We start from the raw sequence: 25,905 nt of genomic DNA, 5'->3' as shown, positions 1-25,905 counted from the left end.
TGTTTACTTTCAAAATCTGGCTGACTCTCACTGAGTTTTCAAAATCTCCTACCCTACCTTTAAGATACACTTTAAACCACACACGTCAACACCAAACAAAAGCTAAACTTCAATATTGCACTTTATATTGCACATTATAAATCTAGAGACTAATATCTTTCCTCTCCAGGGCCAAGCAGCCATCAATCAAAGTGCTAGTGCCACTGGATCTAAAAACAGGAAAAAAGACAATAAAGACCTCTAAAACCAACTGTGTGCAATTATTTGTCTGTGCAATTCAATGTTTGTTTAAAGTGACGTGTGCTATCAAAGTGTTTAAAATGCAAGTTAAAGTGCTAAGTGAAAGTGCTGGTGTTTATACTCTAAGTAACAAACGGCCTGTTTGTTACAGGCAGTATTCCCTTGCTGGGGAAACCACACAAACAGTTCTTGGCTGAGTTCCCCTGTCATTGTGAGAAATTGTTTTCAGTGGAGTAAATAAATATTGTGTTGCTCCCTGCTGACTGTTTAGGGACAAAACAACTAGCTGTTACCCACATCTAAGCCAGCATCCAAATCACTGAATCAAAGTAGCTTTTTGCTTGATATATCCCACAGAGCAATGGTTCTCAAAGTTTTGATGGCTGAGGGCCACTTTATAAACCCAACATTGGACCTGTGTGTGTGTGTGAGACGCCGTATAAGGAAGTCTGCCCACTCGTTTCTCATACAGTATAGCTGTGTTCCAATTCAGGGTCTGCATCCTTGGGAGTGCGCATTTTAAGGCCGCTTACGTCACAACGCTGCACAAAGGCTGGCCCAATTCACGAAGGGTCCTTCGAATATGTCCTCCAAATGCGTCCTCCTTTTGCCTGAATTCGGAGGATGCATCACTACCATCCTTCACTGCCTTACATATCCCATATTTTTCCCCATATTTTTTTCAACGGTAAAATGACGGACCAAGCGAGCGGCAGCGGCAGAGAGAGGACAAACCATCTTTTTCCGGGTGAGAGCCATGGCTCAGACTTGGAGGTGCTGATCCTAACCCCAGCTGCTTCACACTGCTGCAAACTGTTCCAGTGCACACTGAAGGTCCTGGTTCGATGAAGCCAGGACAGGACAACATCACCTGCAAAAAGCAGAGGTGAAATCCTGTGGCTCCCGAACCAGACCCCTTCCGGCCCCTTGGTGCACCTAGAAATTCTGTCCATAAAAATTATGAACAGAACCGCTGACAAAGGGCAGCTCTGCCCTCTCTTCATGCCACAGCCCAAACATGACATACGAAACAGAAACAACAAACAAATTTCATTGTCATACCGTATTAAAGCTTTGCCACCCTAATAAATGAACAAGTAGCTCTGGAGGCAGTTTAATCACTTAGTGGCTACAAAGAATAAGAAACCATTTCTATATGACTCTAAGCTCCATGTAGCCAATTGCACAGTGTGTCTGTCGGCAATAATATAAAACTGTCCACCACTGCAGTTAAGAAGGTCCAACAAGCTTTGTAAGGTTGATGAATATATGTCAACAGTTGGAGTAAAAATGACGACATCAGTAATGAAATCAATCTGTTGGGTGTTGATAGACATGATGGACAAATCAGTAAAAGTGCGGCCCAGGTACTAAAACAGACTACACATTCAGTCTCAGTGCTGGAGGGACTCCCTTTTGGTTTGGTAGTCTAAACATGCCACTGTCCTGACTTTGGCCAGCCTGACACACCACAGTCACCCTTCTGGTTCTCTGCACTCACACATACACTCATTACCACAAGCAGACTGTGTGGCTTGGCCAGCCATGCAGCAACATAATCACACATCACCATTCAGCTGTGGACAGAAAAAGCACACAGAGGAGGCCGCTGCAGTAGCTCTGCTCCCTGTTTCTGTAAGCTGTTACTAACTGCTCAGTCCAGCTATCCATCTTTTCTCACAGATGGGAGTGTGTGTGGTCTGTGTGTAGTTTCTGCTCAGTGATACTAAATGTAAATGATTGTAGGACTGATTTTAGCTTTACGGGAGCTGAAAGGGTTAGCATGGATAAATCTGAGCATGGGGCTGTGGGAAAATGTCTGATAACACTTATCTTCATCTACATTCAGTGACGGCGCATGACCCGTCTAAAGCTTGGACCTTGGTTTTATCAGTGACACATTAAAGCTAACCCTCATATCTGACCTGCTGGCTACAGCATTTGTCTCTCTGCTGAGCGCAGAAAGCATAAACATTATTTATAGATTGCCATGAGCCATAGCTTTTACATGAGATGTTGCTGTGTGCTTGAACTCCCATTGAGCGTATACACTCTGTATGAGGTGCAGTTCATGGGAAAAGTTTTTTGGGGTGAGGGGTGACCAAGCAGCAACATCAGGGGCTGAGCTGCTCATGAACCATGAAGGAAAAATGTTCACATTAATCATGGTGCATTATTGTGCCTTGGACTTACAGTTTGTCAAATAGCAACCTTCTCAAGTGGCCACTCGTGACTGACCTCCATATTTGTTTTTTTAAAGTATATATTTAGAAATAAAAACTTCTTCATTCAGGGCAACAGTACAAGAGTTGAATTGTTGTATGACTCACCTGTTTACATTCAAGACCTATATTGAATTAAGAATGTGACCAATCAGATCTCGAGTGTCCTCCTCACATGGCCAGCTCTAGAGTTAGCAAGGTCTGTTACATGATTTTTCGTGTCTCAAAAAAGGCACTTGATAACAAATAGCTAAATGGGCTTCTGGTGATCTTATTCAGGCTTTAAGTGTTTATTATTAAGGAGTGTCCTGCTAAACATTATGTGATTTTAGTTTGTCACAGAGGTTAATGCAAAAGATGATAGAAAAATCATCAGTTTTTTGAAGGAACCCATTAGGTGCAAACGTCTGACCTACAAAATGACATTAACCATGCTGCAAGTTGAAGAAACCACAGAGATATAGAATAAGAAAATTAGGGAGAAAATCAATGAGGAAATATAAAAAATGAACAAGACAATTAAAGTTCAAGAGTAATAGTAGCAAGGAAATACTCCCTTTTAACAGGAAGAAACCTGGACTCATAAGGAGAAGCTTCCTGCTGTCGCCTGAAGAAGAAGAGGTAAACAGGACAGAGAGGTCGAGAAAGAGAGAGACATACATTAAATAAATATTATACATTACAGGGAACAAACATGACAGGTTGTTGATGTTGACAAGCAAGCTAAAACAGTTGTAGATATGTCAAGATGATCAGTGTAATTTTGGGATTTAAATAACTTTTAAGCATCTGTGAATCATTATGTATGTCAGTATGTGCATCTCACAGACTCCTGTCAGCTGTTGAGGAGTCTGATGGCAGAGGAAAATAAAGAGTTCCTGAGTCTGCTGGTCCTGCACTTCACACTCTTGTACCTCACACTCTTGTACCTCCAGCCTGAGGGGAGGAGAGTGAACAGACTTGTTTGGGGTGGGTAGAAAAAATGTCTAAAGACAATTGTTTCAGTAGCTCAGAATAAGATCACCAGGACTCCTCTGCCCTCTGCATAGCATCTACCAGTGCAGAGCTGCCTCTATCATCAAACCCCCGATTTTTGATGATAGAGGCAGCTCTGCACTGGTAGATGCTATGCAGAGGGCAGAGGAGTCCTGGTGATCTTATTCTGAGCTACTGAAACAATTGTCTTTAGACATTTTTTCAGTAAGACTGAGATATATCCTCATAATGTCAATATCCATGTTTTTGAATAACAGGGAAAAAACACACAGGTGGAGAAAAGCATCATCTAGGGCTATAAATATTTGGTGTTTATTCATTTCTTTGAGGATTCAAACTATATTTAACCTAAAGGCGTCAACAAGTCAGCAATACTCATTAATAACTTCATTAATATTCAAACCGTCAATTTGTACTTTTTTCTTCCACCATCACAACAAACACTGTAGGAAAGATGTAGTGCAATTGGTGCACATGTCAGAGTTATTCACACTATTGAGAAGTGTATTGAGTCACTCACTGACAGTAGTAAATTGAGATACCAGATGTCTCCTCACTTTGATTCTGAAGGCTCTGCAGGAAATATTCAGAATGCCACCTGCTCTTTTTTGACATGTCAGCCCACTGACCTCCTGTGTGATTCAGGCCTGCTGTCTGAAGAGCAGACTTTACCAAACAAAAACCCCCACCACTGAGCGCCTACACTCTCAGGTCAACAACCGCACTTACATTAGGGTGAGTTCCCCTGACAAAACACACACACTCAGGTCATAAATATATATATATATATATATATATATATATATATATATATATATATATATATATCATTGTTGTGCCATAAGGACTGCACCAGAATGCACTGTGTGGGAGGCATCAGGGAAATGTGGAACTTTTAGCTGCGCAGCTGCCACCTCAGCTTCCGCCAGACAAAAAGGTAAAAATGGCAAATTTATTGATAAGAAGAAGTAAACACTACATGTCACACTCACAGGCACTGGCTGATTGTGGGAGCTGTGTTTGGAACAATAGTGGTCCACAAAAACATAGGGTTCTCCAGTATTGACTAACACCAACATATATGAGAGTGATAGATGGGTTGTGTGCTATCAACAATCTGCATACCTGTAATATAAGTATTCTACGCTCGCTCAGGGTTCAGGCTCTGTGTTTCTGTAAAGCACCTACAGAAAATTTTTATTGTAAAACATGCTATATAAATAAAATTAAATTGAACTGAAGCATCCATTGGGTGACCTTTTGACAGTTCTGTTGGGTGATGTCTTAGGCTACCATAGTGCGGTAACATGACTGTATGTCACAAGAAAATTTCTGAGCAGTTTCAATCAGAATTTAGATTAGTGCAAGATGTGGCACTTAGCTGCAGATTTGCCTCCTTAACACACTGTCAGTAGGTACTCACCACTAAGAGCATCCTTGGTGTTTCAGAGCTCTTCTGACATCAGCCCATTACCGTCCTGTCATCAGTGTCATTAATTCAGTAATTAAGAAGGGGCTTTTCAACTTGAGAATAAGAAGGAACTTTGCTCTGATATGATTAAATAAAAATGATTGCTACACTTCTCTCTGCAGGCGATGTGTGGTTAATGGCACACCCCTGTTAGCTGCTGCTAGCTTTGAGACCGGTGTTCATCCTTTGTTATAATTGTGTTGGAAGGTTTGTTGTGCCACTCTTCACACTGTCTCGTGTCACATGCTGTTTACATTGTTTTCCCACGTCACAATCATAGCTCTCTCATAAAATCCAGGCCTCTGACAGCTAATCAGCCCACACACATCCTCCAAAGCTTGACAGCCAATAATCTTTATTTCCCTGGATACCAGTGTGACAAGTCCAGACACTGGTGCTCAGAAAAAACACCTCTTTCCTCCTTCCCCTAGGGGGCCTCGTGTTCTCTTGGTGGAGGCGCAGTTGGAGCTCGGCTGGGGGCGGATCCACTGCCCTGCACTTCCTGTTACTCTTCCTCTTAAGCGGGAGTTTGACTTACCTTCAACGCTGGATTGTCTCCTCATGTGGTACACTCAAGCCACTGTTCATTCGAGCTCAGAGTTCATGTACACTTATTCTCCAAAAGGATTTTCCTGGAACCCAATTGTTGTTGTTGGGATCTCGTGCGCTCCTCCAGCCAGTCGTCTGCGCCTCCACTTCACACCAAGTCACTCTCTGTTGTTATTCACCTGTAAATATTAAAACTCACCTTAAACGCCATCTCCTCCTGTCCTGCTTTTGGGTCCTACACTGAAACCTGACAGTACAATCCAGCCATTATGGACCCAGCGGACACCGACCCAGTCACCATTTTCAGCAAACTGGATCTGCATAATGCCTACCGCCTAGTCCGCAGTAGAAAGGGGGATGAGTGGAGAAGACGGCTTTCAAGACTCACCCTGGACATTTTGAGTATCTAGTCATGCCGTTTGGTCTTACTAACGCCCCAGCAGTATTTCAGGCCATTTTTCAGGCCATATTAATGACCATAACATCTTTGTGTACCTGGATGACATCCTCATTTTTTCCCAGACCCTTCACGGGTCCAGCACGTACGTCAGGTCCTGCAGCACCTCCTGGAGAATCAATTGTTTGTGAAAGCAGAGAAATGTGAATTCCATGTTCCCAAGATTAGCTTTCTGGGCTTCATCATCGCAGCAGGACAGTTGCAGCCTGACCCGGCCAAGATCAAGGCCGTCACCAACTGGCCAGTACCTCTGACCTGCAGGAAGTTACAGCAGTTCCTCGGGTTCGCCATTAGGGACTACAGCAAGGTTGCTGCTCCCCTCACTGGTCTCACCTCCTTGGCCAGACCTTTCATCTGGAGTGGTGAGGTCAGCACGCCTTTGAAAGACTCTGTTCTCTACAGCTCCGGTGGTAATTCACCCAGACCCCGCGATCCAGTTCATTGTGGAGGTGGATGCCTCTGATGTGGGGGTGGGAGCCATGCTTTCTCAGCGCAGTCCAGCTGATCAAAAGATTCATCCCTGTGCCTTTTTTTCTCATCGTCTCACCCCTGCTGAAAGAAATTACGACGTGGCCAATCGTGAACTCTTGGCTGTGGTAATGGCGCTTCAGGAGTGGCAACACTGGCTGGAGGGAGCAGATGTTACTTTTTTGGATTGGACTGACCACAAGAACCTGGAGTACATACTCTCCGCCAAGAGACTCAATCCTTGTCAGGCAAGGTGGGCTCTTTTCCTCAGCCACTTTGATTTCACCCTGACTTACTGCCCCCTACCCGATGCTCTCTTGAGACAGTTTTCCCCTGACACCCCCCCCTCCGAACCCGCCCCCATCATCGCCCATTCCTGCATTGTGGGTGCCGCTGTCTGGAGCATCGAATCCAAAGTTAAGGAGGCTCTGAAGGAGGTGGAAATTTCTTGTTGACTGTCCTGAAGACCGACTCTTTGTACCACCTGACCTCTGTTCCGCCGTGCTTCAGTGGTCTCATACATCTCGGATCAGCTGTCACCCCGGCATCCGCAGGATGCTCTACCTTCTCCAGCAGCGCTTCTGGTGGCCCCGCATGGCTCAAGATACTCAGGAATATGTCAATGCTTGCTCTGTCTGTGCTCGTGGCAAGACTACTCATCGTCAACCGGCTAGTCTGCTGCAACCCCTTCCCATACCCCACTGGCCCTGGTCCCGCATTGCTGTGGATTTCGTCTCTGGACTTCCGGTCTCGCAAGGTAAAACTGTCATTCTCACTGTGGTCGACCGCTTCTCTAAGGCTGTGCACTTTATTCCCTTCCCTAAACTTCCCTCCGCCCTAGGGACTGCCAATCTCCTCTCTGAGCATGTTTTTCTCCTTCATGGACTCCCTCTCGACATTTCTGACCGGGGTCCGCAGTTCACCTCTCAGGTTTGGTCTGCTTTTTGTAAATCTTTGGGTGCCTCTGTCAGTCTAACCTCTGGTTATCACCCCCAGTCACGGCCAGACAGAGCGAGCCAACCAGAGCCTGGAAATTGTTCTCTGTTGTGTGGCAGCGCGCAATCCTGCATCCTGGAGCTCTCAGCTGTTGTAGGTGGAGTATGCTCATAATTCCCTTTCCAACAAAGGTTATAGCAGGGTTGAGCTGTGTATGGAATATTTAGTGGTATGTGTGAGTGCATGTGTGCCTGTGGTAACCTTGGCTACAGCACAAAGTAAAATATCACTCTCATGTGTGAGCGAGACAGCAAATGCTTCACTGACACCCACCTTGTCTAATGGGTGTACTCAGGGCTGAAGAGAGAGACGCAGGAGACACAGGAAGAGAATTAAATGTTCTCAAATGTGTCTCATTTGAGGTTGGTTACTTTTGAAGCATTGTGGATCAGAGTAAGTGCAGCAGTATATCACAAAATGCAATAACCTTATGAAGAGTGGAGGAGAGCAAGAGATGAAGTTATTGTGGAACAACCCCTTCTTGTTGTGGAAAAACCCCTTCACTGCAATGTGCAGGGATAAAGAGGAAAGATAAAAGTTAGCATTCTGAAGGATTGGAGCATGAGGTTTACACAAGATCAAACAAAAATCCAAGCCAGGCAGCCTCATCTGTGATTTACAGTGGTGTTAATGGGGATTCACCCTTTTCCAGCTGGGTGTATTGGGAGGGTTAGTTACCGTAGGGTAGGGACTATTATACTACTGTGTGTATACTATTTTGTTATGTATGTAAATAAATAATAATAAAAAAACATTGAGAATAATCCAGTGATTTACAAGTTAGGGATATGTTACATTCCATTTCACCTGAAATGATTTAAATGTTGTCTGGACATAATTTATGTAACACATCCCATGGATACCACATTCATACAGTATACCAAAAAAATCAATTCAATTCAGTTCAATTCAATTTAATATGTATGGCTTTTACAATAACAATAATATCCAGGTGCTTCATAGAAACCTAGAAATTAGTAAGTCATGTTAGGGTCCCACAGTGGGACTCCCACTGCAGTGTAAACCTATAGCAGGTCAAAGGTCTATAGACAGGTAAACAATGACTTCAAGGTTCCTCACAGTCACACTGGAATGCCATCCAGAGTAACAATATAACCAGTTTATCTATTCCTAGCATGTTTAGGAGCAAAATACTGGGTTTAGTTTGTCTGTTTGTTAGTAACAATAAATTAAAAGTTATCATCATGTTGCCTCTGACTTCATAGATAAAGTCACTGTGAGACACTGGGTGTCGTATTGTGTTATTTCCTATTTCTGCTCTGTCCTACTCGTTTACATGTTGGTGTTTGGTGCTTGCAGTATATATCACAACACAATAAATTACTTTTTGTGCCATTTTTTGAGTGCTTTGAATGCATGTGAACTCATTTTGATTTTTTTCTTACTAATACAGTATGTCCATGACATTGACATGCTTATTATTTTATAATACTACTGTTCACTGTTCTTTATTGAATCCTGAATGGTTCTGCCTCATACGAGCACTTTATCATACCTGGGTGCTGCTAGGATGTATAGTGGTTAAGGTCTAAGTGAAGCAGAGCTGCATTTTATGTCTGATGTGCTCTGACCTTAGAGTTTTTGATTTGATTTCAGTCAAAGTGAACAACTAAAAAGCCCTGACAAAGCCAAGGGAGTGTGACGTTCAATACAGGTGGGGGAGGCAGTCAACTCAAGCAGAGAAAGTAAAGACAGATTTATACTTGCAGAATTTATACAAATCAGTCACAAGAACAAATGTATTCATTTGCGTAATCTCCAAACTTTTCCTTCAATATAATTACCTACAGAAAGAAGTTCTCCTCTCTGTCTCTGCTCGCTCTCTTTACTAATCAAAATCCTCACACTTGGTTGGGTCAGTGACAGCATATGCCAAAATCTGAAACTCTTGGCAGCAGTATGATTCAGTTTCACCATCAGAGGCTGTATACCCTCGCAAAGCTAATGCAACCTGTGCCACTGCTGGATTTCTTAAGCCAATGTAAAGTATACACGACCCTCTGCTCTTAATACAACATGATGGAGGAGTGTGAGCTGAATTTTGAACAGGTTCCCTCACTTCTCAAAGGAACTGATTTCAAAACAGAGCCTTTTTTAATAGGCTGTTGTAATACAATATTTCATCCTATATAGTAATTATGTTTAAAATCAGGCGAGCAGAAACCACAACTATGTTATTTTGAACAAGAAAATATGTTTTTTTCATTTTTGTTTATCTCAAAAACCTTATTACTGCAGAATTCCTCCTCAGAACTGTTCCCAGTTCATGCTTTTTTTCTTGCTCTCCCACTTCCTGTTTGCCTTCTCTAGGCTCTTCTTTTAGCATATTATTAATAATGTTAAATGAATAAAGAACAAGAGCAACAGCTGTTGTTTTGGACCAGTGATAAATTTGTTTTCTACCTAAGGGCTGCTCACATGTAGCCTCAGACATAGGGTGCAAAAATATTATTCAAATGTATTCACTCTCACACTTCTTTCCTTGCCCAGCTTTATTAGAGTGCCTGCTTCAGATTTTAATGGCACTTTCACCTCCACAGCACTCAAAACCTTGAAGACATTCTCTAACTCTTGCAAATCCCCTGTTAAGATGGAAAAAGAATGTATTCTCCAGCTCCAGCAAATAAACACACAAACAGGAGTAATGATGAATGTCAACAGTGGTCCAGATAGAGACTAAACAAATAAGCCTTTAGCCTTGACCAGTATCATTCCTGGTCAGGTACCTTTGTTGCACCGATAGCTGTCTGTCTGCTTAATTTTTTTCTTACTAATACAGTATGTCTATGACATTGACATGCTTATTATTTTATAATAATTTCAGTTCTTTATTTAATCCTGAATGGTTCTGCCTCATACGAGCAGTTAGTTCAGTCAGTTTAGTTCAGTTAGTTTAGTCAGTTATTAAGGATTCTCAGTCATCTGGGCCAGAACTCGGGATCATGACATATTGAGAACCTCATAGTGGTCACTAACACAACAATCATCAAATAAATAATAGAAAATTGGCATTAAAAAACAGCAACGGAAATAAATGGTAGCTTAACATGACTCAGTATTAACAATTAACATCCAACGTACAGAAATTGAATTAGCTTCAACAATTAACTTCCCAAGCCTGCATTGAGGTACATACACAAAATAACTTAAAATAATGAAATAACAATAATTATACATTGATCATCCATCACCAGCTGTTTACGCTGAGAGCTATTTTCTGCTTGCACCTTTGTTTACTTCCACAGTTATCAAAATAAAATTCTATCTACATAAAAGAACACAGGATTATATGTGGTGAAAGACCTCAGTCGGTGTAAATATGAATATATTTGTAATTGACCTAAAATGTAAATGAATTTGTTAATTCCAACTGTCTAAATTCAAAGTGTAAACTTTTAACCAGGTCTTTACCAAATGTGCACATATCACTATGTTACTATACCACAACATTTCCACATTATTGAATGACAGTCATGACTCAGTACTGTCCACAGGAACATAATGCACAAATCATCTGGTTTCCAAATTTTGGAGCTGTGCTATACATGATCTACAGAAATGGTCTCTTAATACAAGATTTTGAAGCAAATGAAAGCCCTGAAATATGACCTGGATTTTTATTTAACAATGTATCACAGCCATGAGCCCTGTGTAAAATGTGGTGAGCTGTGAGAATTATCCCTTGTGCCCTCTTCATTATTCACTACCCTCTGGACACCTTTGTGGCCAAAAACGTACATACCCCTACACTACAGGACACAGAGCCACCCTGCACAGAAGGCGTTAACTTTGAGAGCCCTAATAAATATATATCCGAGTCCTGATCGGGAGGTAACATCCGATTCCGATCGAGTCTGAAATCACGTAATCGGGCCCGATTTCCGATCACGTGATCGGATCGGGACATCCCTACCTATAAGCTTTTCTGTGTCAATGATTTGGCTGCTTTTCCACCTTAGCTTCACCATGAATTTGATGTTTGTCCTGGCTTCAATTTTGATGGAGGCCATGTTGCTCGTGCGGCTGCTGACCTTCCGACTGGCAGCCCAGCAATAGAACATGCATTTAAGGGTTTACGATGGAACATGTTACGGCACATAGTGTCATAACATACAGGTGCACGGAGATCAAAATCCCTGCATATAGGATTATTTAGTTTTGTACTTTTTCCATGAAGTCTTTGAAGCTCCATAACACTTGTAACAAGAGCAGGGGTTGAGAGCACCGATCACATGCAGCAGCTCCTACTGGTCTGTTGCTGCAAATGAACTAAACTAAACACACACACACACACCCACACACACTTCATTTATCTCTTTCTGTTGTTCACAGTGTGTTGTTGTTCAAAGCCCATATGATTTTTAAATTTGTTCACATTTCATATTTGCTGTTGTGTTCTCTTTTGTTTCATTGAAGTTGTTACAGGTTGAAAAATAATTTTCACAATGATGAATCAGACACAGATTTGAAAATTATTTCAAACACACATAAAAATATATTCTTGGCCCCCCTTGTGGTCATAGGGTGCCATAATATAACTGGGAATAATACAGGAATTTCATAGAATGGCCTACATTAGGAAAACAGCGGAATCTGATGGAATACAGTAAAAATGTAAAATATCAATCCTCTTCTGCAAAATGAAATGCTAATAATACAGATTGAATGGTTTTATACTGGTATGACAGCAAGAGTAAAAAATGTGGTTTGAATGGAAGTCAATGAGACATTTTTGGCCACGAAGGTGTCCAGAGGGAGTATCTGCTACTACATAAAAAATATGCAATCAAATCAATTTCATTATTAATCTTTGACACATCCAAGACCCCAATTACCATGAAAGCCCCATACACCTGCTATTTATTATATGAAAAATAATTAAGTTTTTGTGTTGTTTTGTGATCAATAATTCATCATTGAGGTAAGCAAACTGGCATTTAAAAGGTTAAAATCCTGAAAACAAAGATGTCCAGAGGGTGCAAAATGCATAAAGTAAGTATAAATGACAAATGACAAAAATGATCAGCAAATGAAAAAAAATTGCAAAAAATGTACAAAAAAAGGCAGAGGAGGGCACAAGGGTTATAATTTTAGAAAGACCTCCTTCCCATGTGTCCTCACGTGGTTCAACCTCCCTGGAGTTCGATTTCACCTGTACCTCCTACCACATGTCAATGTGAATGGTTGTGTCACCATGTTTAGCTATTATTTTCAGACCCGACCCTGCAAGTCCTGTTCTTTGGTACCCCTCTACAAATGGTTGTTTCCCCTCTGCCTCTCCCATTATTGTATAATTCTCTTGTGGAAGGATAACTGTCACATTTTCAGCCATGTCAGCTCATGTTAGTTTTAATGTAGCTCTCAGCGTAAGTTCAGTCATGAAGACTCTATTCCACATCAGCCACCTCTTATCTCTATCCCCTTCCCTCTTCACCATCCTCACACTCTCTTTCACTGCACTGCACTCTGTCTAGTGACCTCCCACATAGTCAGGTGTTTAATAGATGGCACCTCCCTCACCAATCAGCTGTCGATCCGTCCCTCTCCTGCCCAATCATAGCGTAGCAAGAAATTTAAAAGTCTCTGTATCTTCTCCAGCTGTCTCCTGATCGAATCCGGCAACCCTCCTCCACTCCAAGCACCTCCCGATCTATGCAGTTCAAGGTCTCATCTCTCCTGCTCTCCTGCTTCTACACCACCACCAGGTCTAGACCCGGGGGGGGTCTTCGGATCAGCGGCCTCTCCACTCGAGCTTTCCCCCCTTTCGGACGTGGTCCTCACGACATTCACAATTATTGTATTAATAAATTCTTTCTCATTCAGTTCGCTGAGATTGAAATCCTTCTGTGTTTATTTACATTCCCTGATCGATTGTTAAAGGCTTTCTACTTACTCATACAAAAAACTGTAACATTCTGGTGCTTGAATGTGATATTTTGGGATTATCAACTAGTTAAGCTTTTTTCCTTCTGCATTTGTTTGCATTCTAGGAGCTAGAGCAGGCTGCTAATTCAAGTGTCACTTGATATTGGCAGATATGGGATTAGGTGTATGAGTTTTGTTGCCCTTTTTGTACAGTTCTCCTGTGGGAAAGGAGCTGAAACTGGCTGTTATTCAGTGTTATATTTGTCACTTAATACTGCTGGAATAAATGAAGGCAATTTACAAGAGTGTGCCATGAATTCTTCTTCAACAACACAACACAGAAATCCAAAATCTACATGACATATTCTGTCGGCTGGCGACAGAATAGACACATCTGTATGTATGTATTTGTGACGAGCAAACTACAGTCTGACAGTTACCACTTTAAGAACCTCAGCTCTATCCGTGCTGGCTGTTTTTCCTCTGTGCTGTCAGTCTGGATTGGACACAGCATACCACTGTGAAGCAGGCTTACTGTGTGTTGTATATGGAGGTCAACAGGTCGCGGAGGAGTGTGAGGGTGAGAATGGTTAGAATGAGTTTTGTGCTTCGTGGAAACTCTGTGCTCCCTGGATGTTTAGTGTGGCAGAGTGAGTCTAAATAAACAAACCTGAGAGCTGACCTTGATCTACTGTCCTCTTATGTGAAGTGGCAGTGAAACAGTAAGATTAGCAGGATTTATGGGTATTTGGCACACATCCAAAGCGAGGAGAACTGTTTGTCCCAGGCTTTACGTTTGGGGTGCAGAAGATAAGTGTATGCAGTGCACTGGATTTGAATGATGTATAATTTTCTCAGGAGAGCCTGGTAATTTGTGTCTTTAGGCAGCTGCTCAGCTATAAATAACACTAAGACAACATTGGTACAATGACGAGGTCAGCTAGGCACGTCGCACTAATTATATGGGACCTTCCAATTCACTAATGGAACTCAACAGAGTGAAAAACATGCTAGACAATCAGGTTGATAATGTGAAAATAAATCCCACCAATCACAGCAGTGTGGATTCTCTTTTGTCTTTAAAGCTGGCCACTGTTTATACCAGGCAGTTGTAGATTCTGAGCGCAGAAGACTCCGTGCATCGGATTTGACACAGAAGTGTCATTTTGTGAAGTGTGTGAAGTCTGTAGCAGCAGGTTTTTCTGTTCTTTCTTTTGGAGGATAAACAGATATTTGTTGGTTGGTTGTGCAGAGAATAGCTGCAAATACAATGTTGATATATTAAGATCAATCAGGAAGACTATTTTTCCATTTAGTTATCATACATGCTTGCTTGCTCACTCTCTCTCACTCTATCACTGTCATTTTTCCACTTTTCATTGACTCTTTCAGTTGACAATGGGAGCTCCTATCTGTTCATTTAACCCTGAACTCCACAGGAAGTCTGCAATTTACCTCTTTTTTTTCAATTACTTGATCTTCACCTACTCCAAAAACAACAGATGGTTACTCTACCCTCTTGTTTCTGGTGTTTTGACTTCCCCTTCCTCGTGTGTGCTCCCTCTTCCTCCTGTTGATTACCTGCTCCACCCTAATGTGCCTCACCTGTGTCCTGTTGTCTTCCCTCCCTCCTTTGTATAAAGTCTTTGTGTTTCTTCCCTCGCGTTGCCAGTTCGTTTTGGGAGTAGTGTTCCAGCCTTTCTTCAGCCTGTTGGTTTCAGTGAGTAGTTTGGTGTTTCAGCTTTCAGCCCTGTGTTTTTGGATACTTTGTGTTTGACCTCGCTTGGACTTTGGAACTATGCTTTTTGCCTTTTGTACTTTTGTTTACGCTGACTGATCACCTGTGTACCGAACCCTGGCTAGCATTAAAGGAACTGAGTTTGTTTTCACCTCCGGCTTCGTCTGCATGTGTGTCCACCATCTTACAATCCCTGACATTAAGTGCTTCATGAACTGTAGGGAGCACGACTTTAATTTATTTGGATTTGTGGTCAGTCATTTAATATCTTGGCTAACTTCATTTTGTGTGTCATTGTATCAACCCCACACTAACTCAAATAAATGGTTGTAATTGGCACACCACGGGCAAGCTGGGGTAGAAACATAAGTGGAAGTTTAGTTACAGACAGAAATGTCAGTTTCTTCTAAACAAAAAAAACATCAGTGCATAACAACTAACTGTTCATCATGTTTCATTCTAACACTGACTTTCTGTAGTAGTGACAGCCTGAGGTTCATACAGCTAGACCGCTTGGAAGGAGGGTGAACTTTTCGGCGCATATTATCATAAATAGGATGAATAGCTCCATTTGGCTTCAGCCTCAGATGATGTCTACCCAAACCCCACACCTCCCACCAGAAACAGCACAGCGAGGTGTTGTTCGACACTGTCCACTGCTACAGTGAGGGTGTTATGAACACTCAGACACCCACTCGATCAAAACCAAGCCCTTGATATTGGAGTAAGAGGTGATGATACAGTTTGAGGTGTAGAATATCACCTTGGAGATCCTCTCAGTGGACTTGCAAACACAAACAGTATCAACATACTTTAGAACAATTTCATAAAGAATGTTTATGTTGCTCTAGGCTAATTGCATAAATACATGGATGTTCATTACATTAGCCAATGAACCAGAACAGCTGGCTCGAAAGACTGTTTCTCCCTGGTCCATTTTACACACTGCAGGGAGGAATACTAGGGCCACACCATCAGCAAACATTTTGCTGCAAAAATCCCCCTAACCAGGCACAACATAATCCCACTATCAGCTTGGACACTCTGTCATGCTATAATACCACAGCCCTGAAAGAAAGCAGATGCAAGATGCTGATGATCATTAATATGGGTGGAAGACCGTTGAGATGTTGAACCAGTAGTAGTGTAGTGATACCCTATACCACTGATAGCTGGCTAGTGATTTGTAAACCACAAGCTAGCCAGCCCTCTCTTGGAAAAGAATGGCATGCTTTCTTTAGATAAAGAATGGACCTGTCTCAGGTTGAGTTTGAGTATCTCAGGGGGGAGACAGGCAGGCAATCACAGGCTGGGTGCAGCCTCTGGAGTGATGCAGACACTATACTAGGAAATACTGGTGAGGAGTGAGCTGAGCCCGGCAGTGAAGCTTTAAATTTACCTGTCAGGATCACAGCTCAAAATACAACTTCTAGTTGTGAACACTGCACTGACAGGGAGTATTGTACTTTTTCAAGTATACACAAGTTTTTTTTGTTTTTTTTTCTGCCAAATGGACCGCTAAGAGTCTGGAATGCTACCTTGCATTGATTTGTGGGACAGAGCTCCTTTCTGGAGTTAAAGGTAGAGTGGGCTCCACACTAAGCTCTGTTCAATGGCACATTCCATAGGGTTCAGCCTGACCATAGAACCTTCACTCGATCCATGCTGCTGGGGATCATTTCCGGTGTTATGTAAGCTCGGTTTGTAAGACAAAGACATGTCTCGGCTATCACATATTTATTCAGAGCCATAACCTGTAACTCTTCTCTTCTTCCCCCTCTCGATCAGGCTTTTTTCTTTTCCCCAAAACCATTTCATTTTTAAGACTCTCTCTATCTTGGCACATTCTCACTGCCAAACTGTTATCCAGAGATAGCAGTTCTTCTTCTGTGCTCATGTTCCTGTCACTGAGCTGCTTTGAGGTAGAAAATTACCCAGAACTCTGTGACCCAAAGTCTCAGCATTATAAAGATAATATTATAAAAAAGACATTTCCTGGCAAGCCTGACCTGCAGGGCAATAGAGAGGAAGCAAGTAAAATAACAACCAGAAGGCTCCTGCATCAAGAGCAGCTATCCAACTCCACGCTGTATAAAATATCAACAAAAATAAACACAAATTTGAGGAGCATAACTTTTTCTTAACATAGGCATATTTTTGTTATGAATATAAGTTTTATGAGATGCACAGCCACTCTCCCATCATACTCAGGATATGTGCTCTTGACTTTCAGACATGACTCACTGAGCCGTGCTGGACTCCGCGTGGGAAACCATTCAAATCCCAGAGGTTCCTGATTGGAATCTGAAACCATCTTGGGTGGGAAACATTATGAGCCAGAGAGTCCAGCTTGAAATTATCAGCTGAGGTCTGTATGGTTCCATATAACAACACAGCACTGCAGAATGTAGGTGCATAGAGAGAAAATTATCAAAAGTCTTAAGAAGGCTATCATCACCAGACAGGCAGCTAGTCTTTAGTCTAATGATTTCAGCATGAACCCCTAAAATACCTCTGATTAATCCATCATTTACATACATTTACCTAAACACTGATGCATTGAATATGTAAACAGTCTAATTTTAAAAGTTCTACATTACTAAGTGACACTTTACTTGAAAATGTTTGGCTTGGAGTCACCCCGCAGCTTTTTTATTCGCATCATGAGGAAGCTGCAAGTTGATGATATACTACTATACTGTTGTCATGGATTATGCAAGGAACTTTTACTATGCAAAACCGAGATTCACTACAAAATTAGCTGCAACATTAATTCATGTAAATGTATTTGCTAGCTTGTGTCATTTTACAGCTTACAGCTACTTCTTCACTGCTTTTTTTTTACACATGGTTACTCCTAATTTTGTTTCACAATGAAGAAATGTATCTATGTCTGTATGTGAGGACACATTTTTTTCAATAAGATTCAGTTTTGTGGTGGTGTCAAATCATGCCTATGACAGTGGACTCTACTAATAAATTTAAATTAGTAATACAAAGACAAATGGCAATAAAACATCTTTCAGAGATGGGCGGGAAATTGAACCATTTGGTGTGAGCCTCAGGTCAGATTGGATCGGGTCTGCTCATGAGTGATATCCGACAGAACTGCCAACTCATTTAAATCCATCAAAGTATGACTATCAAATGGAGTACTTAGATTTAGTGAGCCATTTTAATGGAGCTTTGTCATGGGTACAGTGTTGTTGTTCTTGTGTTTTTAGGCCACGTGCAACTGATCCACTATTAATCAGACTTTATTTTTATGACCTGGATTGATATGCAGTTTAACCACAGGGTAATCTGTGGTCTGAAACTCTGCTCCGCTGTAGACTGTATGACACCAATGGACTCAGCAGTTTGCAGAATGAATGAATGAGTGTCAACTTGTAACAGGCTAAACATTGTTCATGTCATGGACGTATGCCTGTGTGTGAATGCAGCCTCTATAAGTACACATAACCTAATAATGCTGCCGCACTGTCACTCACCCCTGCCCACATACTGTTCACATCAATCTTGTGATAGGGACCTACACAGTTATTTTATGCTGTCTAGAAGCTGTGGAAGACTGATGGATTCTGGGAGACAGGCATGCAGGGACTTGTTAAAAGCATGTATGAGGAGCATGTGTTAAATGCTACTCATGATCATTAAACACCAGTTAACCTCAAAATGTCAGGCTGTCATATAAAACAGGCCTGTCAAGTGAGGTCGCCCGCTGTGAGTGATGTCACAGCAGGGGATGAATAGACTGGGTCACCCCTGGTTTGAATTTTACCACAAACAGTGTGTGTGTGTGTGTTTGTAGTCTCATTAATCTACTTGTTGCCAATATGTTTTCAAGACTCATAAAAACATATGTGTATTTACTGACAACGTTCTCTTTTTTTGCAGAACTTTATCCCCAAACTTGTAAGTTAAGGATAAAGATTTGCAGAAATGTCAGTGATTGTGACACTGACTGACAAAAAAAAAGTTATGATGACTGACTGTCTCTGTTAGAGCTTTGATGCCAGCTAAGAAAGTTTATATAAAAAGCAGTACAAGACAGCATGTTACACACTGGCACACTTTGTCTGGTTTTGATTCTCATGCCATAAAATCATCGCTCAAACTGAAAAGATACAAAAAAAAACTCTCGTTAAAGCTCTCTTACATTTATTTGACTTTTCTTTGTACTTATGTGTCTTCCTTGAGTTTTTGGCACCAGAAACTCTACAAGAGGATCATAAGATAAATATGAATGTATCATGATGTTTTTATTATGAATTATGGCCTAAACTACTTCTTCTACCTTGTAGAAGCCGCTTCAGTTTAAAGTGAACACTAGTTCAAACAATCGGCAGCAACTACAGTACGTCATCTTTCCGAAATATCATATGTTTTTCAGTGATGGATTAACTTTGATAGTTTGTGTAATCAAACAAATTTCAATATCAAGAATAGGGTCCTACTTATTGTAAATTGTGTCTTAAATCTGTTACATTTTTACAAAAACAAATTACTATTTGATGTTCTATATTGTTGCAACACTTCTTTTTGTCATATTAAGAAGCTACATTATCTTGAGTATGTTCATAAGGCATTGATACAAATGTATGTGCATAACTTTTGCAAGAGCATTTACAAGGCAGTAAGGTTAACAAAAAAAAGCACTAGAGGCATAGCTTTCAGTGTTTTTGGAGACTGGATGATGGTAGAGACTAAAATTGTGGATCTCTGATCTGATCTCTGATCACAATACCTAAAGCTGGGATACTCATTGAAATGTAAAAGATTGAGCAAACAGACTACCATGAGTGAAGTGCCAGCATTCATGACTCTGTTGTTACTGTAGTTGTTTAGCACATTTACTATAGCTTCAGTTGCACTTTTTTTTCTAACAGCATAAACAGTGTGAACAGTGAGTTGAATTTATTACTGACTTGTATGCCACAAAACACTAAATCCCCCCAAACCCATCCCCTTTTCCTCAACCCCCGCAGCCAGACTGAGAGTACCAACATCTCGTGTTTTAAAACAGAGATCTCAATTTTACCGACCTGGCAGTGATTTCATAGCAAACGAAGAGGTCCTCTTACTCTACACTGACTTCCACAAGTTTAACTATTTCCCTGTTTCTGAGTTATTAGCGTGGAGGAGACATCATGTGCCTGAAGATCTAGTAACACTAATACATGTGAGAAGTTGTCTTGTGGAAAATGGTGAAACAAAAAAATAGGCTAGAACTGATGGCTGCTGGAGACAGTGTCTGTGTAACTCATTAAACTTTTTTATTTGAGATAAGAAACCTTGTTTTTTATTTTGATGTATATTGTTAACTACTAAGAGTCTCCTGGAAATGAATGTAAGTCAATGATACAACTGTGAGTTTGCATGCATGATTGTGTGTGAATGTAGGAGCAAAGCAAACCATGTCCGTGAACAGGGCTTATGAAAACCATATGACATGCTCTGAAAAAGAAAGAAATGCACAGTTCGCTGTTCCTCCCCCAACTCTGACACACATAGTGTGCCCCCCCCCCCCACCCCCCAAAGAAAAATAATTCGCTCAATCTGTCCACCCTCCATGCTAAAAAACCCGCCCCCTGACCCCCCTTCCTTTTCTGCCCTCCCTCTCTGCTTTCTGAAATCTTGGGACAATGTACATGCACTGCAGATCTGTTTTAGCAGGGTAGAGTGAAGAGCACAGACAGACAGTGAAAAAAAAATCAGAGTTGAAATGAAGGGAATGAAGTTCAGATTGGCTATAAAATCAGTCTGAAAGGGAAAGTTATTAGAAACCTTTAAAAGCTAGGAAGATAAAAGTGTGAAGAAACTCTGGGTGCAAAAAGTGGAGATATATAAGAATGGGCTCCCTGGTGAGCAGTGTTGACGTTATTCTTTTAACCTCCCTGTTCATTTTGCTCTTTGGATTTTCTTCAGTCCTGGGTCAGGACCTGCGAGAACAGGATGCTCTGTGTAACGCAGATGGCTGCTTTGTTGTCTACTTTCAACGCAAAACCTTCCTGGAGTCATGGAGGGCCTGCAAGGAGAAAGGTGGAAACCTAGCAACCATCAAACGCCAGCAGGATGCCGCCAGTATTTCAACTCTTTTTTCTACTGTGGACTTACGCAGCTCAAATACTGAGGTCCGAGTTTGGATTGGCCTGCAGCGGCAGCCTCGCCAGTGTGCGGCCAATAGGCCACTGCGGGGTTTCTCTTGGACTACAGGAGACCAGGACACAGAATATACCAACTGGATGAAAGATGACTCCCTTAATATGTGTTCAGTGCCTCGTTGTGTGGTCATGGGTTATAGCACTAAGGAGCAGAATGAAAACTTCAAATGGCTGGATGGGTCCTGCTCAGTCCCTGTGGATGGGTATCTTTGCCATTATACCTACAAAAAAATGTGTCATGCCTTGTGGGGTGAGGGTGCAGGTAATGCTCTCTACACCACACCCTTTAACCTTGTAACTACTCAGCAGAGATATTTACCCTTTGGATCTGTTGCGACCATGCCCTGCCCCTTGGGTGCCAAGGAGGAGCAGTCAGTTTTGTGTATGCTGAAGGAAGGAGGATTGGTGGGGTGGTCAAGAGAACAACCTCTTTGCTCTGAACCCTCTGTAGCACACAACTGGTGTCACCAGAATAACGGTGGATGTGAGCATTACTGCAGGACGGCTGGTGATCACTCTTATTGTGAATGTGCTGATGGGTATCAACTAGAAGAGGATGGGCAGAGCTGTGAGCTGTCTGATGTTTGTCAAGGGGCCCCATGTGAGTTTGAGTGTGTGCCTCTTTCAAATAGCTACCGTTGTGCCTGTCCCGAAGGATACATGCTTGCACCAAATGAAAGTAACTGCATAGATGTAGATGAATGCCTCCAAAGTCCATGTGAACAGCTTTGTGAAAATCTTCAGGGGACATTTGAGTGTCGATGTCAGGATGGCTATCACTTTGACACTATGGGTGGGTGCGAGGATATAGATGAGTGTATAGATGACCCATGTGAGCATGCTTGTGAGAACACCCCGGGCTCTCATATCTGCCACTGCCATCTGGGTTTTTCCTCAGTGCCAGAGGACCCCAGTCGATGCCAAGATATTGATGAGTGTCAGATCCCTGGGACCTGTGAGCAGATGTGTGTAAATTATGATGGTGGTTTTGAGTGCTACTGCGAGGAAGGATTTGTACTCAGATCTGATCAGTACTCATGTCAGAAGAGAGTGGAAGGAGACAACCAAGCTGCTGTCACCCACCGGACGGGACTTGTATGGGACCCTGCCAACTATGACTGGAATGCAGAGCAGAGCCATACCGAATGGCCTACAGAGGAGGAGCAATCTCTGGACTGGTTAACAGATCCCCCTCGAGTTTTGAATTCAGATGTAATTTGGGTCACCACTGCCTCACAGGAGGCACTCCCCACTGACTCAGTGCTGGGTCCTCTGATACTTGGTGAAGAAGATGAGGGAGGCATTGGAGCTGAATTGTTGGAATGGGGACAGACATCTCAGTCTGAACCAAATATTTTGTCAACTAACACCTATACCATGCCTCCACCTACCAGCTACAGCACCACACCAGACTGGTATGGAGACAAGGAAGAGGAGGAGGCGACTACAATGGTTCCCTTCCTTTCCACCTCTACAATCTCTGAAGGAGCTTGGAACTGGTGGGCGGGGGTTCCACAAAAAGAGGAACAGGACCTCCTTAGGGAAAACTCCCAATACCCAGAGGAGGAGTTAGGGGGGAAAGAAGAAGACCTTGTGGAAATTATACAATCTCAAGACCTCACAGTTCCCACCCAGTTTACTGCTTCTCAGCCACCTCTGAGCAAAGGTGGAGGCAGTGGTGATATTCCAGAATCTGCCCAGAAAGACAGGAGCAGCACCTGGCTCCTGGTGGGCCTGCTTGTGCCTATCTGCATTATCATTGTTGTGATGGTGGCACTGGGTATTGTCTACTGCACCCGCTGTGCTGTTCAGCCACGCAACAAGAATGCCACTGACTGCTACCACTGGATCTCTGGGGCTCATGATAAACAGGGAGCTCCTAACCCCTCAGCAGGGGTCAAGACCCATGTTTAAACAGAGAAGTCAGAAACATTTACATAAACAGACTCTGTTTCAGAGGTAAGCAAAAGTGAATAATGAACCTGGTCACAGGCAAGCTAAATGCTTTACTCTCTGTCTGACTTGGATGTTACTTGTGAGTATCAGCTGAGAGAGGAGGGGACTGAAAACCACTTACCTTTTTGGGGAATGGGGCTATAAACTGCTTTGATTTTGCTTACACTGACCACACATTTCTTTGCTTCATGATTGCACTAGATCACATGGTTTTAAAGAAATATTACTGTCTTCATTAGAAATGTCAAAAAAATAAATAAATTACTGAAATTATGAGTATATTGATTTATTCAGTTAACATCTGAAGCCAGACCCTGTTAAACGCTTCGGGGAGCATATGCAGTTTCCATCAAGCAAAATCTGAAAGCTCATTTGCTTTCAACAGCATATCGTTGAAGATTAATGTTACTGTCATCTGCAATAAAGGGATTTAGATGTGTGGTTCCCTTCAAGATTAAAAACATTCTGCAATCACAATGCTGGGCAAACAATCAATGAATATCACTGTGTAGCAGAATGCAAATAAGAGACCTTCTTTACACTTGTTATAATGTCTTTATGTTTGTTTCGTACTTGTCACCAACTGTTCGCGTTTAAAAACTGTAATGATACGTTTTTGTAATGTAATGTCAGCTTGCACATGGAATCCTTTCTCCCAGTCATGCCTAGTTAAAGAGCACCTCTCTGCCCATGACCCTTTGTGAAAAAAGGTTAAATTGCAGATGTTTCAGGAATGGTTGTGGAAGTGGGTGTTGTTGACCTTGTTTGTGAAATAATCCTGTTAACGTCAAGTCATTTGTTTTGAATGAAATCCAACATTATGCCGACTCTTGCCAGTGTAGTTTCAAATTTTTTGTAATTAGAAGAAAGTATGCATAATGTGGAAGACAATTTGGGCCACTGTATTTTACAGTTTTAACATTTTTCTTCAGAATTCTCATGTTTATTTTAGCATTGTTATATTTCTCTCAGAATTATGTTTTTTTTCCCTCATAAATAAGTAATTGAGATTGATAAATATATATATATTTTTGAAAGTTTGAAAAGTCACAGTGGCCCTAATCCTCTTCCATAGCATAACACATGGGACAAGGTTAAATTTAGGTTAAATCTTTTCTTTCCATTTTGTTTTGTACCAAAGGAAATACAAACACAACTTAACACTTTAATTTGATGGATACATTTTTATTTTGTGTAAAAGTGAAATAAAGTGCCCTTCCAAATGTACATTTTTTAAGAACTGTGAACTATGACAAACAACTGATGCATTTTTTTCTAATGTCCCTTTTTCTGCTAATTTGTTTAAAAGGTTAAGTGTAAAAGCTTATTAAAAAAAGAATAGAAAAGAAAAACAATCTCGGAAGTTTTCCTAGAAAACAATGTTGTTATTCTCATCTTTTCCTTAAGATCAATTTGTCACAAATAATGTCTTAAAACCATTAAAGTATAAACTACAGCATGTTTAAAAGGAACTCACACACAGGAACTTCTGTCTATTTTGGGCGATTCCCATTATTTACCCAGAATTATGTCACTGAAAATGTCCTACAAACTGAGAGCACCTTGGTTGTGTGCAAAGCTATGTATTTTTGTATTGCTATGAAATGCTATAAAATGACTAAAGGATTGTGCTGATCAAAACCAGGTTTTGGCTCTGTGAGTGGTTCTCAGAGGGGGTCTCCCTCTCTCTTTCACTCTGACCTATTTTCATTGTCATTTCTTCTGAATCTCTCAGCCACTATCCAGTCATCATTGAGCAGATGACCATCTGTTTGGTAACCCTCTGTTGTCCATGACTGAAGTAGATCAATGTTAATAGAAGTTATATGCTAAGAAGGGGGAGACTACTGTGTTACACAACAAAAATCTGGCAGGACAAGAAACACAATAAGACTATAAAAGATGAAAACAAACCTTCTATTATAATAAGAGCTGAAGGGTCTGACTATTACCCAAAAAGTCAAAAATATAGGGCAACAAACTTTAATAAAATCCTGGTTCAACAATAAGTATAACCACTCATAACTTGTACTTGTGGTAGTTTACGAAGTAAAGTGCAGTGTATTGTAAGTTATCATTTATCATCATATTGTTAAATGTAATGATAATAATGTCATGACTGTTAGCAATCACTGTGAGTCTGAGGTGTGTGATAGAAGGGCAAAAACAGTATTTCTGTGCAGGTTTATTCCTGAAGCAATGCATTCTGGGAGTTGACAGTTTTAAAAAGGCCTGCTTTAAAAAAATCTTTCCCCATATATGATGTGTGGTTCAAACAATATGTGTTGAAATGTGAATATTGCTTTAAAACCTCTTCATAAAATCACTCAAAATAAAGAAAAGAAATCTGTACTTCTCAGCACAAGTGTGAAGCCATCATTGAATTAATTCAATTCAATTATTATTGTATAGTGTCTTTTACAATCAAAGCTGTCTTTACAGAGACCCAGAGCCTGACCCCAGAGCAGGCACAAGCAACAATGTCAAGGACATACTCGTCTTTTAACAGGAAGAAACCTTGAGCAGGACCCGGCTAATAACGTGGACCCCCCTGCTTATGGTTGGCTGGATAAAGGAGGAGAAGAAGAGGTAGATATAACATAAATGAGAAAGAAACAAACATGCAGCAAACGACAAACATGCTGTGGCTTTAGCCATGTCCAGCCTGCTACACGGCACAGTGGGAAATAGTAATGGGATAGTTTCCTTAAAGCATTATCAGATCTTCTGTAATAAAATTTTTTCTATATACTGTAAAGTCC

At 41.4% G+C, this 25,905-nt stretch overlaps 1 protein-coding gene across 1 annotated transcript; it reads left to right on the top strand.

Annotated features, from left to right (window-relative positions):
• The first annotated feature begins 20,703 nt into the window (after positions 1-20,703).
• On the top strand, positions 20,704-25,502 carry cd248a (CD248 molecule, endosialin a). Its single transcript, XM_028429725.1, has one exon. The coding sequence runs from the start codon at positions 20,876-20,878 to the stop codon at positions 23,099-23,101; it is 2,226 nt and encodes a 741-aa protein (XP_028285526.1). The 5' UTR covers positions 20,704-20,875; the 3' UTR covers positions 23,102-25,502.
• Positions 25,503-25,905: the final 403 nt, after the last annotated feature.

The sequence above is a fragment of the Parambassis ranga genome, chromosome 18 (assembly GCF_900634625.1).
Source record: "Parambassis ranga chromosome 18, fParRan2.1, whole genome shotgun sequence".
Lineage (NCBI taxonomy): Eukaryota > Metazoa > Chordata > Actinopteri > Ambassidae > Parambassis > Parambassis ranga.
The sequence above is the reverse complement of the archived record's forward strand: the minus strand, read 5'-3'. Positions and strand labels throughout refer to the sequence as shown.